Source organism: Biomphalaria glabrata, chromosome 9 (genome assembly GCF_947242115.1).
Source record: "Biomphalaria glabrata chromosome 9, xgBioGlab47.1, whole genome shotgun sequence".
NCBI classification, from domain to species: Eukaryota; Metazoa; Mollusca; class Gastropoda; family Planorbidae; genus Biomphalaria; species Biomphalaria glabrata.
In genome coordinates, this window is record NC_074719.1 from 16,808,910 (window position 1) to 16,831,800 (window position 22,891).

At 36.8% G+C, this 22,891-nt stretch overlaps 2 protein-coding genes across 3 annotated transcripts; one reads left to right on the plus strand and one right to left on the minus strand.

Annotated features, from left to right (window-relative positions):
• The first annotated feature begins 1,294 nt into the window (after positions 1-1,294).
• LOC106074455 (uncharacterized) lies at positions 1,295-14,547 on the plus strand. 2 transcript variants are annotated; one of them, XM_056039782.1, is made up of 6 exons: positions 1,296-2,132; positions 3,188-3,378; positions 4,494-4,653; positions 8,727-8,815; positions 10,978-11,127; positions 14,030-14,547. In XM_056039782.1, exons 1-6 carry the CDS (start codon positions 1,808-1,810, stop codon positions 14,348-14,350), a joined length of 1,236 nt encoding a protein of 411 aa, XP_055895757.1. In that variant the 5' UTR covers positions 1,296-1,807; the 3' UTR covers positions 14,351-14,547. The 2 variants fall into 2 exon arrangements, with proteins under 2 accessions (XP_055895758.1, XP_055895757.1); XM_056039783.1 differs by lacking the exon at positions 10,978-11,127 and having other exon boundaries at positions 1,295-2,132.
• Positions 14,548-16,477: 1,930 nt separating this feature from the next.
• On the minus strand, positions 16,478-21,072 carry LOC129928191 (daf-12-interacting protein 1-like). Its single transcript, XM_056041259.1, has 3 exons — positions 21,034-21,072; positions 17,733-18,132; positions 16,478-16,596 (listed from the first exon to the last, which is right to left on the minus strand). Exons 1-3 carry the CDS (start codon positions 21,070-21,072, stop codon positions 16,478-16,480), a joined length of 558 nt encoding a protein of 185 aa, XP_055897234.1.
• Between the last annotated feature and the right edge of the window lie 1,819 nt (positions 21,073-22,891).

Below are 22,891 nucleotides of genomic sequence, written 5' to 3' on the forward strand. Positions count from 1 at the left end.
TATAGATATCCATTGAAATACGAATACTACTTTAATATTTAATAAGCACATAATGAAATCAACTCTCAAATATAATTAATCAACAATCATTAGTCCATCGACTTTCATGCTATATACATATATATACATCAGTCCAGGAAGCAACGTCCAACCTTCCTGGACCGGGAGCAAAACCTTACTAACTTGACTTGACTGAACTCCAAGTCAACTTTATTCATTCTACTTCCTGTTTTCTATATCAGGAATTCCACGTGTCTTTTAAGCTCTTAAAATGACGTGAACTTTAGATCATACAATGTCAACTAAGACTGTGACACCTCCTTCAATTTATTTTGTGGTAATTAATTTTTACCTATACCTACGCATATATTCAATATATGCAAATTTATGTTCTTTAATATTTATATAAAATATATATGGTTGGACATTGCAAAATGGCTAGAAATCGTGATAAAAATAATGTTTTGAAATTTAAAAAATAAAGAGTTTGTGGAAAAGACAGATGAGTTGAAAATTTCTATATTAATTTTTGGAATATTGATCTATTTTCATCTGTTATAAACAGATGAAAAATTTTAAAGTTTTTAATATGATGATTATGTTGACAGTTTATGATAAAACAATGAATCAGGCTCCTTTACACAGGCGGGTATCTCAAAAGACATTGGGTCCACCTGTTGATCCTATGAGACTCCTGGGTTCGAAATGTATCGAGTCTTTTCCGCGACATGCAAAATATCTTGCCGATGCTATAAACGTTTTTATCCAGCTACATCAAAGTCGATTTGTGGTCCAGTGCTAGTGGCCTCTTTCAGCAGGCCACTGTATAAAAGCTGCTTCTGTAACTACTATGTCTCAATGTTCGAAAGCTTTTGATACAGACTACTAGAGTGTTTTTCCTGTTCGTTAATTTGTTAGAGTTCTTTTTGCAACCAAGTGGCGCTCACAGATTGCATAATCAAAATTTAAAAAACTCACCAGTCAACCTTATAGGGGCTGGTGATGGACTGAAGCAATGAGCGGAGAATCATCTCTACCTCCCCTCCCCTGAATCCTGTGATGTCTATATTATATAATCACTCAGGAGTAATTTTTTCCACACATTCTCATGATTGTAATTTTTTTCCCATTTTGTCAGCTTTTCTTTAGTTAGAATCGTTATAGTTGCTATATATTATAACGTCACCGATAGCCCATGGCCTAAGGATAAAATATACGTTAACATTTTAAAATGATTTTCAAAATAAAGGTCGCTAATTAAAGAGTGCCTAATTATCCGGTGCCTAATTTTCCGCCTTGTCAAAAAGTGCCTAATTATCCGGTGCCTAAAGTTTCGGGTGCCTAATTATCCGGGTGCCTAAATTTTCGGGTGCCTAAATATCCGGTGCCTAAATATCCAGATACCGATGGGGTACATTTTCAGTAGATGAGAGAAACAAAGTTTGAGAAACGTTGAGGTAGATCACGAGCCTGTGATACTGTTGAATGTTGAACTTGAAATCATTTAGAACTCAAGTTTGGATTTTGAGGTTAAGTTTATATTGAAATGGAAAGGACCCAACTTTATTTCTAACAAGTAAAATTTTTGGGTAAAATAAAAGATTTTGTACAGATTTCTCGTTCACTAGAAACATTTCTTTAGACAAGCCCAAATTTTTTTTGTTTGTTTGGGTGTTGATTCGTTTTTGTGTGTCATTTACCCAAAGCAAGAAGTAATCAACTTGTTGTGTAAGTAGTTTAACCTTTTGTGTTTGCAATGTAATACAAAACTGCAGTGTGTTTCATTGACTTTTAACTAGAAACAAAAATGCTATTTACAAGACGTCGCAGCTCGTGTGGATGGATCGCGTGCGTCACTTGTCTGTTTTCTGCATGCCTGTTACTTCTTATAAATAATTTCTTAGGAAAGAGATGGATGGCCTTGGTGTACTTCAGCGAGGACCAGGATAGGGCACGACTGACTTATGGCCACTTCACGTCTTGCCCGGATGTCCTTAACAGAATGGTTGTCGGACATTGGTCGAATAGGAATTATACTGCCCAAGAACTTGAAGAGGTAGAATCTGGCGTTTTACGCTTGCGTCAGTTTCATAAGATACCAGACAGTTTACAAAGGAATGATAGTCGATGTGGTAAGTAGGGGCTAGAGTCCATTTCTATGTCTACATTTTGGGGATAGGTTTCAATAGGCACGAAACAAATGACTTGAAGGAGACCATAACAATTCATTATACGCGATGATCTCCACATCAGTAATTGTCTTTGATTCCCAAGATTGAGGATCTGTCCACTATCATACGTGGCAATGCAAACCCACTGCATAGTTTGCCACATCTGATGCAGACAAAGCCTTTGTCCGCCCAGGTTCTAATTAACTTTTCTTTCGTCTTCTACAAGGGTTTTTCTTTGGCCTCAAATGTTTGTCCCGCCACCTAATGAAACCTACAGTTTACTGAATTCAACATTCCATCATTCATTGATAATTATTAATATATTTTTTAAAACAAGAGCGGATATCTTGCAATGTGCCCATAACAAATGAACCCTTTGATCCGGCCAGTCAACACATCAAAGAACATTGTTGACACTTTAGCAGTATATGGTTGAGTTATGTCTTGCCATGTGTTTAGTGTATTGCGTGTAGTATCAGATTTAAAACTTCTTTGAGGATCTATATTTTAGGAATCATAGAGTTCTGAATTGTTTGTTTTTTTAATCAATTCGTGTTTTGTTAGGGACAATAAATAATTGTGAAAAATTTCAACTGGATCCGAGAATGAGGAGATGTGGGAGAAACAACGTGAACAAATATTTGTTCCAGACAGACAGACAGAGTGAGTTGATGTAAACTTTGTATATAACCCGTATCATCTGCGTTAGTAATTGAAATGCCTATTCGGACAACCAAACAGAAGAACCACGTTAGCTAGTTAAAGTTAATGCTTGATTTTTTAGTATTTTTTGACAAAAGCAAGACAATTTCTTTAATCTCTACCAGTAGGAGAACCTTTACAAAAAAAAAAAAAACAGCTTCTCTCAAGCCCCTGCCTCCCTCCCAAGTTGAAAACTCAGAGTTTTAGGTGATTCAAATGTCAGTATACACACGTAGCCAAAGTCAACAATGACAAAACGCTGCTATCAGTAGATTGAAAATGTTTATAGAGAGCATTTGTATTTCCACTATCAGGTAATATTGGATTGGAAGGACTGTTTGTATTCAGAGCCCTGTGTAACCCTAAAGGTCCGACACCGTGTTGCTATAACAACGTATGTGCCAATAAGACTGTACAAGAGTGCCAGTGTCCACAGTGTTATGACTTCAGGACAAAACTTCATGCTGAGTTAGCAGATTGGATACCAGATGACCCGACATGTAAGGTATAAATAACAAACATATGTCCTTATATCCACACATTGTTTGATAAATGGGTTTACCTCACCTATCTCATAGTCTGTTGGACCGCTGAGGCACCACACAAGATTTTATGTTGTCTTCCCATCGCTTTCTCTGTCTGCCTCTTCTTCTTTTTACTGGTACTGTTCCCTAAAGAAAGGTCTTTGCGAGCCCCGAAGTCCTTGTAATATGCCCATAATGTTTTAGTCTGACTTTGGTGTTGAGACTATGCCTTTGTCTTTTTATATTATTTTAAGTTTTCCAAGTGCTGCTGTGGACTGTGCAATGTCCAATGGGTTAATGTTAATATCATAGATCTTAAGTAGAAATATTAAACACAAATTACATTTACACGTTGAGAATGTCACAAAAAAACAACAACAAAAAACAAAACAACAATGACAGTAATACAAATATTCCAAGATGGCCCTCGGCTGGAAATCAAAATGGCTAAAATAAAAATCAGGTTATCACATAAGCAAGTAACTCTGCGTTAAATAGATGAGAAGATACTGAATTAAAGAACATACCTAAAAGACCTAAACGTCTTGGCTTGGCAGTACAACCAACAGATCTATACAAGCTTTGAAATACAAAAAGATATGTATTAAGTTGCAGTGGCGTCATTAGGGTGTGCGCGTCGTGTGAAATCCATCAGAGGGTGACATCCAATCAAAAAAATGCACATTTTGCTAACTTTAAAAAAAAGAGTGACTGTTGCTAGATTGCAGACGATACATACTTGTGTACGTTTCATACTGAAAGTCTCGATCTACATATAAACTACTTAGCCCTGATCAATTCTGTAATGGCAATGTCTTCGACTCCGAAGATTAAATATGAATTCAGTGTCTCACTTGACTAGGCAAACCTAGTTGCGACCTGCATATTTTTCCGCATCTCGTGCATACAAAGCGGCTGTCTATTTCGTCTTCTGCGCATGCTTCCCCCAATGTATTATGTTAAACATTTTACTTTTAAATAAGATATTTACGTTCAAATAGTTCGATATTGTTTTTTTTTCCCAAAAAAATATGATCCCGAAAAAAAAAAGATTTGTGTCTGTATCCTTCAATTGATTTGTTTTTCTCAAACTCAGATTTTGAAGTTTCAAACTAAGAAGGAAGTCTGCGATGTCTTACACAACACAACTCTATATTTCGTTGGGGATTCCTTCATACGGCAGCTGTACATCTCAGTGCTGGGACTGTTTGACAAGAATGATACGTACAAAGTCTTTGCCAAGCACATTAAAAAAGGTACACCCCACAAACCAGTGGATAATTTATATCGATCTGAGGTACAATTATACACTTATATCTAAGCTTTTAGAGCTTTGGTGGTTTGAGATTTCTTGGTGCCAATTCTTATCTAAAATTCTACATTCCAGGCTAGAAGTCTTAAAGAAATTCAGCTTTACTTGGTGAATTTGTGCACAAGAATGGATTGACAATATAAGCAGAGTCATAGATTTTAGTTCATAAATTGCTCAATGTGTTTCGATTGACAGCATAAGCAGAGTCATAGATTTTAGTTCATGAATTGCTCAATGTGTTTCGATTGACAGCATAAGCAGAGTCATAGATTTTAGTTAATAAATTGCTCAATGTGTTTCGATTGACAGCATAAGCAGAGTCATAGATTTTAGTTCATAAATTGCTCAATGTGTTTCGATTGACAGCATAAGCAGAGTCATAGATTTTAGTTCATAAATTGCTCAATGTGTTTCGATTGACAGCATAAGCAGAGTCATAGATTTTAGTTCATAAATTGCTCAATGTGTTTCGATTGACAGCATAAGCAGAGTCATAGATTTTAGTTCATAAATTGCTCAATGTGTTTCGATTGACAGCATAAGCAGAGTCATAGATTTTAGTTCATAAATTGCTCAATGTGTTTCGATTGACAGCATAAGCAGAGTCATAGATTTTAGTTAATAAATTGCTCAATGTGTTTCGATTGACAGCATAAGCAGAGTCATAGATTTTAGTTCATAAATTGCTCAATGTGTTTCGATTGACAGCATAAGCAGAGTCATAGATTTTAGTTCATAAATTGCTCAATGTGTTTCGATTGACAGCATAAGCAGAGTCATAGATTTTAGTTCATAAATTGCTCAATGTGTTTCGATTGACAGCATAAGCAGAGTCATAGATTTTAGTTCATAAATTGCTCAATGTGTTTCGATTGACAGCATAAGCAGAGTCATAGATTTTAGTTCATAAATTGCTCAATGTGTTTCGATTGACAGCATAAGCAGAGTCATAGATTTTAGTTCATAAATTGCTCAATGTGTTTCGATTGACAGCATAAGCAGAGTCATAGATTTTAGTTCATAAATTGCTCAATGTGTTTCGATTGACAGCATAAGCAGAGTCATAGATTTTAGTTCATAAATTGCTCAATGTGTTTCGATTGACAGCATAAGCAGAGTCATAGATTTTAGTTCATAAATTGCTCAATATGTTTAGATTGACAGCATAAGCAGAGTCATAGATTTTAGTTCATACATTGCTCAATATGTTTAGATTGACAGCATAAGCAGAGTCATAGATTTTAGTTCATACATTGCTCAATGTGTTTAGATTGACAGCATTAGCAGAGTCATAGATTTTAGTTCATAAATTGCTCAATATGTTTAGATTGACAGCATAAGCAGAGTCATAGATTTTAGTTCATACATTGCTCAATGTGTTTATAAGAAGACAAACTGCTCATTTTTTCTTGCTTATCAATAGTTATCTTTAAACACCCTCACAATGACTGGGTCTTATCACTGGCGGATCCAGGGAGGGCGGGCGAATTTTAGTAGAGAAATCATACAATTTATATACGAATTCTTTACTTATGTTAATAATATACAGATCTACTAATTATTCGTATTTTAACCTGTTTCCCACTTGCCGTGTTTCAGGTCTCATATAGCCTGCATCGGGTTTCAAAATCTTCTTTTATCACATACAGCTTTTTGTTTTTTTCTTCAGTCAGTTATATTTAGATTTATATCTTTATGGCGTGTTTTCAAGTTAAAAATAGATCTGCAAAATGTATAGACCATAGAGTATTAAAAAAACAAGAAAAAACATCAATTAGTTTGGACCAGTCATGTAATTAAATTTTTTAATAGATCTAAACTAACATTAATAAAACTGTGCGATTAGATATATTGTTACAAAGCTTATATCAACTCACTATGTCTGTATGTTGGAACATATTATTGCTCCTACACCCAGACAAATCTTATAGAAGTGATACCAGACAAATCGTATAGAGTTGATTGCAGACATATTTTATAGAGTTGATAGCAGAAACATGTTTTTAGAGCGGATAGCAGAGAAATCTATAAGAGCTGGTAGTAGACAAATGTATAAGAGCTGGTAGCAGACAAATCTATAAAAGCTGGTAGTAGACAAATCTATAAGTGTTGGTAGCAGACAAATCTATAAGAGCTGGTAGTAGACAAATCTATAAGTGTTGGTAGCAGACAAATCTATAAGAGCTGGTAGTAGACAAATCTATAAGTGTTGGTAGCAGACAAATCTATAAGAGCTGGTAGTAGACAAATCTATAAGAGCTGGTAGTAGACAAATCTATAAGAGCTGGTAGTAGATAACTGTTATAGCGGTGATGCCAGACAACTCTTATAGCGGACAAATCTTACAGAGCTGATGCCAGACAAATCTTATAGCGGACAAATCTTACAGAGCTGATGCCAGACAAATCTTATAGCGGACAAATCTTACAGAGCTGATGCCAGACAAATCTTATAGCGGACAAATCTTACAGAGCTGATGCCAGACAAATCTTATAGCGGACAAATCTTACAGAGCTGATGGCAGACAACTCTTATAGCGGACAAATCTTACAGAGCTGATGCCAGACAACTCTTATAGAGGACAAATCTTACAGAGCTGATGGCAGACAACTCTTATAGAGGACAAATCTTACAGAGCTGATGCCAGACAAATCTTATAGCGGACAAATCTTACAGAGCTGATGGCAGACAACTCTTATAGCGGACATATCTTACAGAATTGATGGCAGACAAATCTCACAGAGCTGATGCCAGACAAATCTTACAGAGCTGATGGCAGACAACTCTTGTAGCGGACAAATCTTACAGAATTGATGGCAGACGAATCTCATAGAGGTGATGGCAGACAAATCTTACAGAGCTGATGGCAGACAACTCTTATAGCGGACAAATCTTACAGAATTGATGGCAGACAAATCTCACAGAGCTGATGGCAGACAAATCGTACAGAGCTGATGGCAGACAACTCTTATAGCGGACAAATCTTACAGAATTGATGGCAGACAAATCTTACAGAGCTGATGGCAGACAAATCTTACAGAGCTGACGGCAGACAAATCTTATAGAGCTGATGGCAAACAAATCTCAAAGAGCTGATGGCAGAAAAATCTTACAGAGCTGATGGCAGAAAAATCTTACAGAGCTGATGGCAGACAACTCTTTTAGCGGACAAATCTTACAGAATTGATGGCAGACAAATATCACAGAGCTGATGGCAGACAAATCTCAAAGAGCTGATGGCGGACAAATCTCAAAGAGCTGATGGCAAAAAAATCTTACAGAGCTGATGGCAGACAAATCTCACAGAGCTAATACCAGACAACTCTTATAGCGGACAAATCTTACAGAGCTGATGGCAGACAAATCTTACAGAGCTGATGGCAGACAAATCTTATAGCAGACAAATCTTTCAGAGCTGATGGCAGACAACTGTTATAGCAGACAAATCTCAAAGAGCTGATGGCAGACAAATCTTACAGAGCTGATGGCAGACATTTCTTTTAGCGAACAAATCTCACAGAGCTGATAGCAGACAAATCTTATAGCAGACAAATCTTACAGAGCTAATGGCAGACAACTGTTATAGCAGACAAATCTTACAGAGCTGATGGCAGACAAATCTCACAGAGCTGATGGCAGACAAATCTTACAGAGCTGATGGCAGACAAATCTTACAGAGCTGATGGCAGACCAATCTTAAAGAGCTGATGCAAAACAAATCTTACAGAGCTGATGGCAGACTGCTTAGATAAACAATCTCTCGTCATCTGTTGGATTATGTTAGTGAGCTCTTATATATCCCTTTCCCCGGAGGACAATGTGTGAGCAGACCACCAGGGAAGGATTGTTTACGTCCATCCCCATGATAAAAAAAACCCTCAAAGCGCCCTTAATTATATGACCATGACAATATTGGATATATAACTTTCAAAACATGTCATTTATTTGACTAAGATTCTAAGAGCTGTAGATTTGTGTTACAAATAAACATAAAGTCTTTGTTGTCTCATGTTTTAGACATGCTGGACAAATGTGACAAGTATTACCGCTACATCTCTGAGTGTCGACGATACATCAACACTGAACTGATGGAGTGTAACAATAGTGTAAGTTGAACATAATCAACGGACTTAGTTATCAATATTAATTTATTTTTGTTTTATTCCCTTGTTCTATTGACCTGAAATCCAAGACTTGACTTCTAAACTTCTGCCTCTTTCGAGGATGATGAAACAGTAAACCACATTCTCTATGAATGTCGGGTTTTGTATGAAAGTCGATCGGAACAGGGATTTGAGAGTGATATATACCTGGTCCGTTTACGGCAATGGGTCTGTCCTTGCACGGGGAAGTGTTCGAACGTCGAACCATCGAGACAACAGTCCGAATCGCACACCTCGCGGTCAGCCAACCTTTTTTTTTTCGTGGTTGTGACCTAGATCTATAGACTAAGTGAACTTTTACAAGTCCAGACAACCTTGTGACTTGGGGCGTTGCAACTAAAGGTAAATCAAAGAAGAAGTACGAATGACACGGCCGCAACACCTTTCGATGTTTCAGTTATGGTGATATCATTTAGACTTCAATAGAACAGTGGCCTTCGATAAATATAGTTCCTAAAAAATAATTTAAAAACTCTTTTCTATTTTGTCTTCTAGAGCATCAGAAAAGACTGGCTTTGATTCCATCGTTGTGTTTGATCTAATGATAACAAGTATTTCTCCTCATCTTATCTGACAGAGAGCACAAGTGATCAATTCTTGTCTATATATTCATCTTAAAGTCTATTCGTCTTTAGAATCTAACTTTAGGAATGGTATGGTAAATATAGTTTTAAAGAATCTATACTAATGCTAATTTTTAAACATTTTTAGCGATCCCAGAAAGGGGAGATACGCTATTAGTTTTGTGTGAACTGTCTGTCCATCCGTCCGTCTGTCCTTCCCGTTTAGATCTCGTAAAGCAAAAAAGATAGTGAAAATCCGACATCACAATATTTTAGACCATTCAAAGTTCTGATGCAACGGCAGCCTTTTTCTTTTCTGAAAGCGAAAAATCTGATTTTAAAAATCAACTTTGCAAATACACCATACACTTTTTTTAAACAACTATTCACTATTAATAGTAACAAACATGGGAGTCTTTTTAGTAATGGAGATGATTATTTATAATATTTTATAACATATATGTAAACGGTTTTAATTATTTGTAAACAAAAATAATATTTTGATATTATTTCTGAAAATATTGAAACCTGCCTTTTTAGTGGCCTGGGTAGACCACTTCGAGGGCCGATTTTGAGTGTCTCCACAGTAACTGTCTTTGTAACCTTGTTAGTAATATTTATGTTTGTATGTGTGTGAAGTTGTGTCGGGTATTTGAAATAAGAACATTTGTAGTATAAAAAGTACACAGATTTAAAGTAAAAAAACTTATCATAGAAAGTACTGTAAATGTGTAGTTTTCACACAAATCTACACTCTGCAGCGTTTCGTGTCTATTCAATAATCTGAATTGTATTTGATCCCAACCAGGAAAAGGCGGTGGGGGGGGGGGCAGTGCGCGGCGAGTGTCATGACAGGATCATGAATATTTGAGCGGTGGGCTGACGGTGACAAAAGATTTCCTTTCTCATGGGGCCCGCCTAAGGCGCGTACCTGGGATGGTTACCCCACTCACCACCCCGATCCCTACTCTCCATATTTTTGTACACTTTTTTAAAGCTTTAAATCTTAATGGTGTATTTTTTTTTTAATCTGCAAAATGCAAATCACATATAAGGGGACAGACATGGAGTTCCGGCCCACTAAATTATCATTTCAAGAGAAGGAATCGTGTAGCAATAGAGATCAGTCCCCAAAGTGCTCTAGGCCAATTTCTTATTGATTAAATAGTAAATTACTCAAACAGAATTAATAACCTTAAGAATATTTAGCGAAATTACCTGTTTTGTTTTGAATGAGTGTTTTTTTTTTCACAAAGGTTATAATAACTCACTTCATTTGTCTGTCTGGGTGGATTCTTATATTCTCGGATGATGTTGAAAGCTAGCATATTTATTCACTGTTGATGACAACATATAAATTAATAAAATACTAACTAGTTAGTAAATGAATATGGGGTAATTCATTAATTTTGTCTCACATTAAAAAAAAAGATAAACCTCGCAATATTGAGAGCTTGGGAGGGATTGAACGATGTCCTTCACTCAATATTAGATTTTTTAAAGTTTTTTTTTTCTTAATAATTTACTTGTTTTTTTCTGTAGACGGTTCTTCGCTGTATAGAGCGCTACCGAGCGACCACAATAGACTCTGTATTGACTGAAATGAGGTCACTCCAAGGGAAACCCAACTCTTGGTTTATCGCTGGGTTTGGAAATCATGACGGCTATAACTTAACCTACTTACAAGAGAAGGTAATTTGATCAGACGTTCTTTAAGAGATATGACATTGAGAACTTAATTGGACCCCCGTAAAACAACGACACTATGAACTGGATCGAGATCAATCGTCACGGAAGGCTTAAACGCTGACATGCAACGTCACAGCCTGTGGGCAGTTTAGACCAATAGCTTGTTGCCACGTTGTAAAGATCTGAGACTTGGCCACAAGCTATTGGTCAGAGGTCAGTGTTGAGGCCTTCTCTAACGAGTGGCCTCGGTTGGATGTAGTTCACAACTAGGTCAGAGTAGGAATGTGAAATATTGCATTTGTAACTCAACACGAAGACAAGCCGTTGTTATTTATTATTGATAATTTGGATACATTATTTGTACAAAGCTTAAATCAACTCATTCTATCTGACGGTCTGTCAGGTCAAAAGTTTGTACACGTTATTTCTCCTATACCCAATCTCGAATTAAGTTGATGTTTGCATACTTATTTCTTGTACCTGACAACAGAAGAATAAAAAATTAACCAGTTAGTTAATTATTGGTAATTAATTATTTTATTTTGTATCGAACAAAGGAAAGAAATAGTACTTGAATGATGTGAAGGTAAACTAGGTTGAAACTAACAATAGATACAAACTTCTACTCTCATAAGCACTTCTCTGGTACTGTGGCTAGTGTGTTGTCTCGAGAAGCCTTACTCATAGCGCATTGAGATAAGTGATAGGGTCATAGCGCATTGAGACAAGTGATAGGGTCATAGCGCATTGAGACAAGTGATAGGATCATAGTGCATTGAGACAAGTGATAGGGTCATAGCGCATTGAGACAAGTGATAGGGTCATAGTGCATTGAGACAAGTGATAGGGTCATAGCGCATTGAGACAAGTGATAGGGTCATAGCGCATTGAGACAAGTGATAGGGTCATAGCGCATTGAGACAAGTGATAGGGTCATAGCGCATTGAGACAAGTGATAGGGTCATAGCGCATTGAGACAAGTGATAGGGTCATAGTGCATTGAGACAAGTGATAGGGTCATAGCGCATTGAGACAAGTGATAGGGTCATAGCGCATTGAGACAAGTGATAGGATCATAGCGCATTGAGACAAGTGATAGGGTCATAGTGCATTGAGACAAGTGATAGGGTCATAGCGCATTGAGACAAGTGATAGGGTCATAGTGCATTGAGACAAGTGATAGGGTCATAGTGCATTGAGACAAGTGATAGGGTCATAGCGCATTGAGACAAGTGATAGGGTCATAGCGCATTGAGACAAGTGATAGGGTCATAGTGCATTGAGACAAGTGATAGGGTCATAGCGCATTGAGACAAGTGATAGGGTCATAGCGCAGAGAGACAAGTGATAGGATCATAGCGCATTGAGACAAGTGATAGGGTCATAGCGCATTGAGACAAGTGATAGGGTCATAGTGCATTGAGACAAGTGATAGGGTCATAGTGCATTGAGACAAGTGATAGGGTCATAGCACATTGAGACAAGTGATAGGGTCATAGCGCAGTGAGACAAGTGATAGGATCATAGCGCATTGAGAAAAGTGATAGGGTCATAGCGCATTGAGACAAGTGATAGGGTCATAGCGCAGTGAGACAAGTGATAGGGTCATAGCGCAGTGAGACAAGTGATAGGGTCATAGCGCATTGAGACAAGTGATAGGGTCATAGTGCATTGCGACAAGTGATAGGGTCATAGCGCATTGAGACAAGTGATAGGGTCATAGCGCATTGAGACAAGTGATAGGGTCATAGTGCATTCAGACAAGTGATAGGGTCATAGCGCATTCAGACAAGTGATAGGGTCATAGCGCAGTGAGACAAGTGATAGGGTCATAGCGCAGTGAGACAAGTGATAGGATCATAGTGCATTGAGACAAGTGATAGGGTCATAGCGCAGTGAGACAAGTGATAGAGTCAAAGCGCATTGAGACAAGTGATAGAGTCATAGCGCATTGAGACAAGTGATAGGGTCATAGCGCATTGAGACAAGTGATAGGGTCATAGCGCATTGAGACAAGTGATAGGAGCATAGCGCACTGAGACAAGTGATAGAGTCATAGCGCACTGAGACAAGTGATAGGGTCATAGCGCATTGAGACAAGTGATAGGGTCATAGCGCATTGAGACAAGTGATAGGGTCATAGCGCATTGAGAAAGCTAAAAGCATGAAATCGGCTAAACAAAAATAATGGCTAAAAATGATTCGAATCCAACAGATTTATTATCTTTAGATTAGATCTATAACAAATTTAAATACATGACTAATCCAAACTAATTAATATAATTACACTTAACATAAGCATTGTTTTTTTTTAAATAAAATATTTTTTTTGCTTTGTCCTTGACATTGGAAGACACGTGACACGATGACAAGACGTTTCACATCCTCAGGAGACACATTCTTTCATTTTTTTTAAATTTTAAATTTTTATTCCCTTGACGCAATGCGACCTGCATTAAACGAATTTGTGGACACTACAGAAAAACAAAAAATGAAACCTATTATTATTATATTCTTTTAAAGCAAAATATTTTCTAAGGTGCATTTAAAAAAAAATTCTGATTAAGTTTACCATCATTATTACATACACATTTTTCTCTCCGAGTTCTCATCTTTCACTAAATGTTGTTTTTAATTGAGTTCTTTCATTCGAAATAACATCTTTAACAAAATATAATGCTATACATTTCTTTTATCATAGTAGAATAAGATACTATTATGTTAAAGTCTATCAAACAGTGGGTAGTTGTGTCGCATTGGGTCGCCTGTAGGCCTATCGAATTATTTCTATCATTCAGTGTATTAATAATACAATATTAAGTGATATATATATCTGTGACATGTTACGTTCTGACCTTTTACCTTTGCATATATCTATATCTATTTACATTCCTTATATATCCAGTTGATAGACCCACTGTTAACAGAAGCCAAGAGAAACGAGTGGCCTAAGTTGGTCTGGTTCGAGCCCCATGCTCCGGGCCTGATGAAAACTCCACACATTCCACATCAACTGGCTCCCTATAGGATTCCGTTCAACGCCAAAGTTAAAGAACTTATGGAGAAACACAGAATACCGAATTTAAGATTTTATTCTCTGACGGAACCAGTTCTCAGTTATGATGGAGCGCATTATGGGAAGGGTGTTAACGACGTCAAAGTCCAAATTTTATTGAATTTTCTACTTGAGCAAAGAACTAAACTTAATTCGTTAGAACCTGTTTAAATAAAGTGGAGTTTTGTTGTTTAAATAAAGTGGAGTTTTGTTGTTTAAATAAAGTGGAGTTTTGTTGTTTAAATAAAGTGGAGTTTTGTTGTTTAAATAAAGTGGAGATTTGTTGTTTAAATAAATGTGGAGATTTGTTGTTTAAATAAATGTGGAGATTTGTTGTTTAAATAAATGTGGAGATTTGTTGTTTAAATAAAGTGAGAGTTTGTTGTTTAAATAAAGTGAGAGTTTGTTGTTTAAATAGAGTGAGAGTTTGTTGTTTAAATAAAGTGAGAGTTTGTTGTTTAAATAAAGTGAGAGTTTGTTGTTTAAATAGAGTGAGAGTTTGTTGTTTAAATAAAGTGAGAGTTTGTTGTTTAAATAAAGTGAGAGTTTGTTGTTTAAATAAAGTGAGAGTTTGTTGTTTAAATAGAGTGAGAGTTTGTTGTTTAAATAGAGTGAGAGTTTGTTGTTTAAATAAAGTGAGAGTTTGTTGTTTAAATAAAGTGAGAGTTTGTTGTTTAAATAGAGTGAGAGTTTGTTGTTTAAATAGAGTGAGGATGTGTCGTATAAAAGAAACAATAATGTTAAAAAAAAACTATTGTATATATTGCATAGAGGTTTAAAACATATTTAGTAAACAGGTTTGGGGCCGACTTAAAAAAAATATTTTGATGTTTTTAAACGTCTTATGATTATCAGACGTGTGTGGATTGAAGTCAAATGTATAACGACATTGTACTGACCACACATCACTCTTGTCAGCCAAATGAAATTATATCAAAGACAAATTAGAGATAAGAATGGAGAAAGAAGGTTGACAGATCTTGTGTAGTGCCCCAACGGTACAGCAGATCAAAGGATAGGTGCAAGTGAATGCAAAGTTAGATGTGAACCTGGCCTAACTAGTTCCCCTTTCAGACCTTGTGGTCTATAGGGCAGATGATGTAAAGTTCATCTGTTTTTGTGGCCTACGGTTAACGAGGGTGTCATGTAGCCAGTACAACGACCAACCGCCTTTACTTTTCCCCAACTAATATCAGGTACCCATTGGAGCTAGGTGGACTCAGGGGCGCCTAAGGATTCCGAAGTTGAAAATCACAGTCTTCACCAGGATTCGAACCCGGGGCCCCCGGTTCGGAAGCCAAGCACTTTACCGCTCAGCTACCGCGCCTCTCCTGGTCTAACTGAAGTCTTATAATAGATGTAATTGTTTTGAAAAGGCTCAATCTCTTATTCCAGGGGTGGGCAAATTACGACACGCGGGCCACATGCGGCCCTCCGGAGGGTTTTATGCGGCCCGCCAACACCTCCAGAAATCAGGTGTGCCCACAGTATATGCATATAAAATGCAAATATTAAAAATAATTTCTATATAGTTATTGAAACTGTCTCATTATAAAAAGTTTCAAGTAAACAAAGATACTAATGGCCTTTACATCAATACACTCAATTGAAAACAAAATCTATGAGAGTTGGGTAGGCTAGGAACAAGTTTACAAGTGTTTTTTTTTTTAATAAAAAATTTTCCAACCATAAACTCTAAACAACAAAGTTTGCATAAAGCTGCTTAAAATTTCATCCTAATTATATATCAGATGGCATAGTCATCAATACTTTAAGAGCTAGGGTTGTTAGCTATTGGTAGTTCGATTCATGAACAAAATAATCCAATATATCCGCTTGCTTATCCTGGGCAAGGCAAATGAGAAGAATATTAGAATCAAGGAAGAATTTGTTATGTAGCTTGAAGGACATTGACTGTGACCTTGTTACCAACATTTCTTAGGAAGAATGGAAGACAGATTTCATGTTTTTAATAATCTCTATTGCAATTGGCTGCTTGCAGATAAATGCAAATGAATGTTAAATCTTTTCAAACAAGGCTTTCCCATTTCTACAAGCAAAAAAAAAAATAAAAAATTTTGTTGTCATTTTCCTTTGCTGTAAGGTGAAACTATTTCTAGTGAAATGATTAAAAGTAAAATACTTATTAAGATTTCTTAATTGTGCAATTTATAAAAGCAAAGTTCAAGTCAGTACTTGCACAGGAGTTTTATGGGTGCCAGAAACTGTATTTCCACACTTTAAAAACCTTGCTGCTGTTCACACTATTCAATTACACATACATCTGTTCTTCTTCTTCTACGTTTTCACTTTACGTGTTGTAGGGTTCAGATCAGTAATCCTATATTTGAGTTGAACCGTGCAGTGGGTTAGGCAGTCTTTGGATGATCTTGGGGCCAGAGTCCTCTTCGGTTCTCCTGATTTAGTATACACCATTGAAGGGCATGGTCAGCATTCTCTGGTGATAGTCCACAAGGGCAGGTTTCGCTCGTCTCGACATTTAACTTCCGGAACATATATTATTGTCTCATTCAGTGAGCAAGGATCTTTTTTGTTGAAACTAAACAAATATATATATCCCCAAATTTTTTAAAATGTGGCTCTCGGTACAAAAAGGTTGCCCACCCCTGTCTTATTCGAATGCTCAAAAAAAAACAAAAAAAAAAAACACTTCCGCAATAAAAAAGTGTTTACGCAAATGGCGTTTAAAAGATTACTATTCGTTTTAACTTAGGTCTAACTGATAATGCATACTAATTAGATTTTTCTCTTTAAAAAACTGCTTGCATAACTGATTTTAAAAATTAGATTTTTTCGCTTTCAGAAAAAAGAAAAAGTAGCCGTTGCATCAGAACTTTGAATGGTCTAAAATATTGTGATGTCGGATTTTCAATATCTTTTCTAGTTTACGAGATCTAAACGGGACGGACGGACAGACATTTCGCACAAAACTAATAGCGTCTTTTCCCCTTTCGGGGGCCGCTAAAAATATCATTAACGCACAAATTAATTGGTTGTCGGTCTAGATCTATTACGAATTTAATTACATGACTGATCCAAACTAATTGATACATACACACTTCGTATAAGCTTTGTTTTTTAAATCTATTTTTTATATGTTCTACTTGTTACGATTTGACATGGCGATCGTCTTGGTAGAAATAATGCGTGTAACTGAACCTTTGAGCTAGGTGGTGAAATGTTGACACTATCGTAATGACAAATGTGCCTCACCTCAACTAGGATCAATACTGGACACAAAGTTTGCATTAAGTTGATGGTCTTAACCCGCCTTGGTGGTTGTGTTCCAATGACATGTGATAAGTTGATCAAATATGGAGTGTAGACATCGTATTTCCTGTGTGCTGTGCTCTCTGCGGCCCGTGCTATCAATGACATTGGGATGAACAGAAAACAAAAAGCTCGTGAGAGCAAGAGAGGGATTACCAAAACAGTGTGTGTGTGTTCTTAGTGGCGACATCTACCGAGGAATGACGTACAAGTAGGAAGAGAGTTTTTTTTCGTTTCGGAAATTCGTATCGGAATTTTCTACTTAGGTGTGTGCGGCTCTTGTCCTCTTGGTTACTGCTGGTGCTGTGGTCCTCTTGGTCACTGCTGGTGCTGTGGTCCTCTTGGTCACTGCTGGTGCTGTGGTCCTCTTGGTCACTGCTGGTGCTGTGGTCCTCTTGGTTACTGCTGGTGCTGTGGTCCTCTTTGTTACTGCTGGTGCTGTGGTCCTCTTTGTTACTGCTGGACCTGTGGATCTCTTGGTTACTGCTGGTGCTGTGGTCCTCTTGTTTACTGCTGGTGCTGTGGTCCTCTTGGTTACTGCTGGTGCTGTGGTCCTCTTGGTTACTGCTGGTGCTGTGGTCCTCTTGGTTACTGCTGGTGCTGTAGTCCTCTTGGTTACTGCTGGTGCTGTAGTCCTCTTGGTTACTGCTGGTGCTGTGGTCCTGTGGTCCTTTTGGTTACTGCTTTGTGTGTTTAAGTGTGTTATGGATTCATAAGGAACACAGGAACACGGTGTGTACATAAAGAGTACAACACTTTCATTAAATAAAGTCAAGTTGTAGAGTGAAAAGACGCATGCATATCTTTCAGTATACAAACACAGTTAGGAGATTATCAGGGCAAACTAAACAATATCAAGGACGCTAAATCGAAATTCATTGTTACCAACTGAAAAATAAAGAATTGAGCTACAGTAGTGACAATAGCTCATTGCGTAGCAGTTAATCTTCGTATCTACTCTACTTTATTGTGACTTCTTAGTAGTCTATTAGTTTGTAAATACGTTTTACGTTGAAGAGTTATAAAGTCTAGCTCTTCCTCCTAATTGAAATGAGTTTGTGCTAAAAACCAAAGAGCTTACTTAGACCATTAGATTCTGAATTGTTTAAACATGCAGGAAACTTATCATTGACTTAAAACGAAAACAAAGAGCTTATCAAAACTTCCTTTGTAGTTTATACACAAAGAAACTAGACATTTAATAAAGTAAAGTTCCCCTTTCAGACCTTTCGATCTAAAGGGCAGATGATGTAAAGGTCATCTGTTTCTGTGGCCTACTGTTAAAGAGGGTGTCATGTGGCCAGCACAACGACCAACCACCTTTCCTTTTCCCCAACTAATGTCAGGTACCCTTTAGAGCTGGGTGGACTCAGAGGCCCCCAAATATCCCGAAATTAAAAATACCAGTTTTCACAAGGATTCGAGCCAGGGACCCAAGAAGCCAAGCGCTTTACGGTTCAGCCACCGCGCCTCCTAATTTAATTTAGCCATTTAATAGTTGGCTGAAAATCTCGAATAAATTGAATGAATAAAGCCAGACGCGTTAAAGGGAAACATAATTCATCGTAGTCCCTTTATCAGTTTCCACTGAGGCATTTTCTGGTGATGTGGTAGGTCTGCAGCAGTACCGCTCTCTGACAGGCAACGAGAATCTTTCTAGGAATGTTAAGGGCCTTGAAGGTATCTGTGAGGTCAGTTGTTATTATCCCCTCGGTTGATATAACAATTGGGTATATTATTTTTTTTAGATAACTTCCATAAACGCTTAATCTCCAAGCTTAGGTTCTCATATTTTCGTTGTTTTTCGAACTCAGTTTTTCTTAAATTATGAGATAGTGGTACGGCGATGTCAATAATGGTAGCGGCTTTTCTTTTTTTATCGATGTGCAGCAGATCAGGGCGTTCAAAATCTACCGTTTTGTCAGTCAAAATAGGCCTATCCCAGTACAGCAGATGATCAGTAGACTCGAGAACCTCTTGTGGTGAGTATTTGTAATAAGGAGGCGTATCCTTACCGATCACATTATGTGTCAAAGCCAAGTGTCGGTGTATTAACTTTCCAACTTGGTTATGGCGACTGTCAATAGATCAGCTCTTGAAGGCAATATGTCTAGGATGATTCTCGCTGCTATTTGTCGACTAGTAATAATGATTGAAACTAATACAAAAGGTGACGATGAAGTAAAGAGCTCAGAAGGCAATGTGTTCAATCCTCGACGTCTACTATCCCATACAAAAACAAAGGAGAGGGTCATAACGGAACTTCTCTATGCCTATGATTGTTCCTGCTAGCTTACACTACACATGATCTGCGGTCTTTCGGTTTATCTATAAACCTCGGGAAAACAGTAGTTATGTTCCAGAAGTCACTCAATAAAACCTACTCAGCCCCAAAGATCACCGTAATTGGACAGCCCCTTAACGTGGTAGACCACTTCACATATCTCGGAAGCATAATATCAAGGGACGTTGATAACCGTCTGGCCATGGCCAGTAGTGCTTTTGGACGCCTTCAAGCTAGAGTTTGGCGGAATAGATCGCGCCAACTTGCCTTAGCTGACATAGAAGAGATCACCTGGTTGCATACATCTTCAGAACAAGACAGCTGGAGGTCATTACAAAGGCCGCGGGATACACATTTGAGACCTAAAGAAAATCTGCTGCCGAGGTCAGACGCAGACGGCAAAAAGAAAATCTTAATATGCATGACGTAATCATCTTCTTTTTTGAAGTAACGTCTGTATTATATAAGATAAGATAAATATGTAGGTCACAGCTGGGGCTGCGTAGCCACAGGTAATACTGCACTCCTCATTAATATTCAGACTCGAAAACAAGCCTTATCATTACATTTTCTCGTGTCATGATTGTCGAATGTCAAAATGCAGGGGCCCTAAAATGGTTAAGCTATCCCCCCGGGGCACCCAAGTCTAGATCTATCCATCTGTTGTCGAGGAATTTCAGTTGATACAAAGCTTTTATCAACTCACTCTTCCTGTCTCACTTTCTGTCTGTCTGGTAAAATGTATGTGCACTTTATTTCTCCCAGACCCATTCTCGGATCAAATTAAAACTTCGCAAAATTATTCATTGGCATAGACAAGACGTGAATCAATAAAAATAACAACTTATTCAATTAATTGCTGGTAATTGCTTGATATCAACAAGGGGAACTAATCCTTCAGTATTCACAGATATGGCTAAATTTGTTGGGTTTAGTCCCCTGAAATAAATGTTGACGCTATTTCTCGCTCACGCATTCTTCGATCAAGTTGATACTTTAATAAACAATTATTTATTGCACCTAGCAAAAGATGAATCGATTTTTAAAAACCCAATAAGTCAATTAATTATTGATAATTAAACATTCAGTTTGACATCCAATAAGGGAAATAATTTTTACATTATTGATAGATATAGTTTTAAGGGCAGAGTTCTTGTCCTTAAGATGAGAATAAGATTTGTTTTTTTAAATGTTTTTGTTTACATTTTGCTTGTTTGTGTATCTTGTCTTCTTTGCTTACGTATTATTCTCAATGCGTTGAGTGATAAGAAAACATTACCTGGCTGTCTTGAGTCATATCAAATCTTAAATCCAACATTTCTAGTCTACATCAAGTTTTGAACTTCATTCCCCTATCAGTTTAGTTGTGCTACCAAGCCAAACATCCCTTGTTATTGGTAACACTTGCATTGCAAGCCGTTTTGATTCTTGACAATCAGCGCTGTAGTTTTATTAGCGGCCTCCGAAAGGGGAAAAGACGCTATTAGTTTTGTGTGGTTTGTCTCTCCGTCGGTCCGTCCGTCCGTCCCGTTTAGATCTCGTAAAGTAGAAAGGATAGTGAAAATCCGACATCATAATACAGACCATTCAAAGTTCTGATGCAACAACTACTTTTTCTTTTCTGAAAGCGAAAAAATCTAATTTTTAAAATCAATTATGCAAGTAGTTTTTTTTTTCATAAAAATTCACCATTTTTACAGCTAAAGGCAATACGCCTTTCTTAACACGTCAATGAAAGTAGAAATTTGAGAAACCTTGTCTAGAAGTTTGAGAAACCTTGTCTAGAAGTTTGAGAAACACTGTCTAGAAGTTTGAGAAAAAAAAAAGGTACCCGACTACATTTTTGCATTGTTTCTTAACTTTGCAAATAAACACAATAAACCTTCTATGAATAACATTTTATTTGGTTGTAATTTTTAAATCGACTTTTTGTTTGTAAACTGTTAAACTGTCTTGAATCTTAGCTCTAGCACACATTCTTTGATTGATGTGTATCAGAATGGGAATTTCCTTTGCCTCGCCTGTTCAAAATGTTTGTTTTATCATTTCTTGATTTCTCATTCAACTCATTGATTGCTTCAGCTAGATCTAGACACTAATAGTGAATTCCGTTTTGCGTTTGGCCTTTTGTTTTTTACATTTAGACTGTGATTTCTTTTTAAATCTATAATTCTGATATTTCGTGAACTCAATAAATATTTTCTAGAAAACAGTAGCGTAGCAAGGTGCTCCTTGACCCGGGTTCAAGACTATGATGGTAGGCCCTTTTGAGTATGGTAAAAACATTTATCAAGTATTCCTTCATTACCACAAACCTATATAAAGCCATTTCCTGTTAGTTTCCATTAAGATAACATTTCAAAAATAGTAGATCGATATAATTCAGTCTATTGATTTTAGTAATCTTGTTTACAATTAAATAGATTGATTACCTAGATCTTTTTAGATTATGTATCTAGAAATTGCAAAATAATAATTATGAGACGAGAGTGCTCTTATTTTCGATGTTTAATTACTAGAGCTAAATCTAAACATTAAATTATATGTTACATAGGTTAGGGTTAAAAAAAAACTTGACTTCTTATAATTACTTTACGCCTTGTTTCAGCTTTTTAAAAAAAGTTTTTCACATTTTTTGTTGTTGTGTTAAAAGATCTCCATGTCCAGTCTAGATAGAATATATATAGGTCTGTATTCATTACATATTGCAAAGGCATTCCATGCTGCTATTAGTTTTGTTTTAGAAGTAATGTATCCCTACACTTGGCTCAGTTACGACCTCTTACAAGTGATGGTGACCATGACACTTTCTACAATTTTACGGCTTTATAAAATTAACGATGATTATTGGGTGTTTCGTAGTTTCGCACAATTTTTTTTGTTTTGTTCACTTTCTTATTCGGCTTACATAAATTCACATCTTAAATAATATTTCAAGTGAACATTAATTAATGAGTCAGTTGAGATAAAATTTCTATTTTATTACATTAGTAAAAACTACTTTGTACCAAGTCCTATACATCAATTTTTACGCAGGGGTAGTAAACATAGGGCACAAGTGTCTGCATTGGCTTTATGACGATCTTCGAGATAGTCGTCTAATGAAAGGTTGTTGAATCATAGTAATTAGATTGACA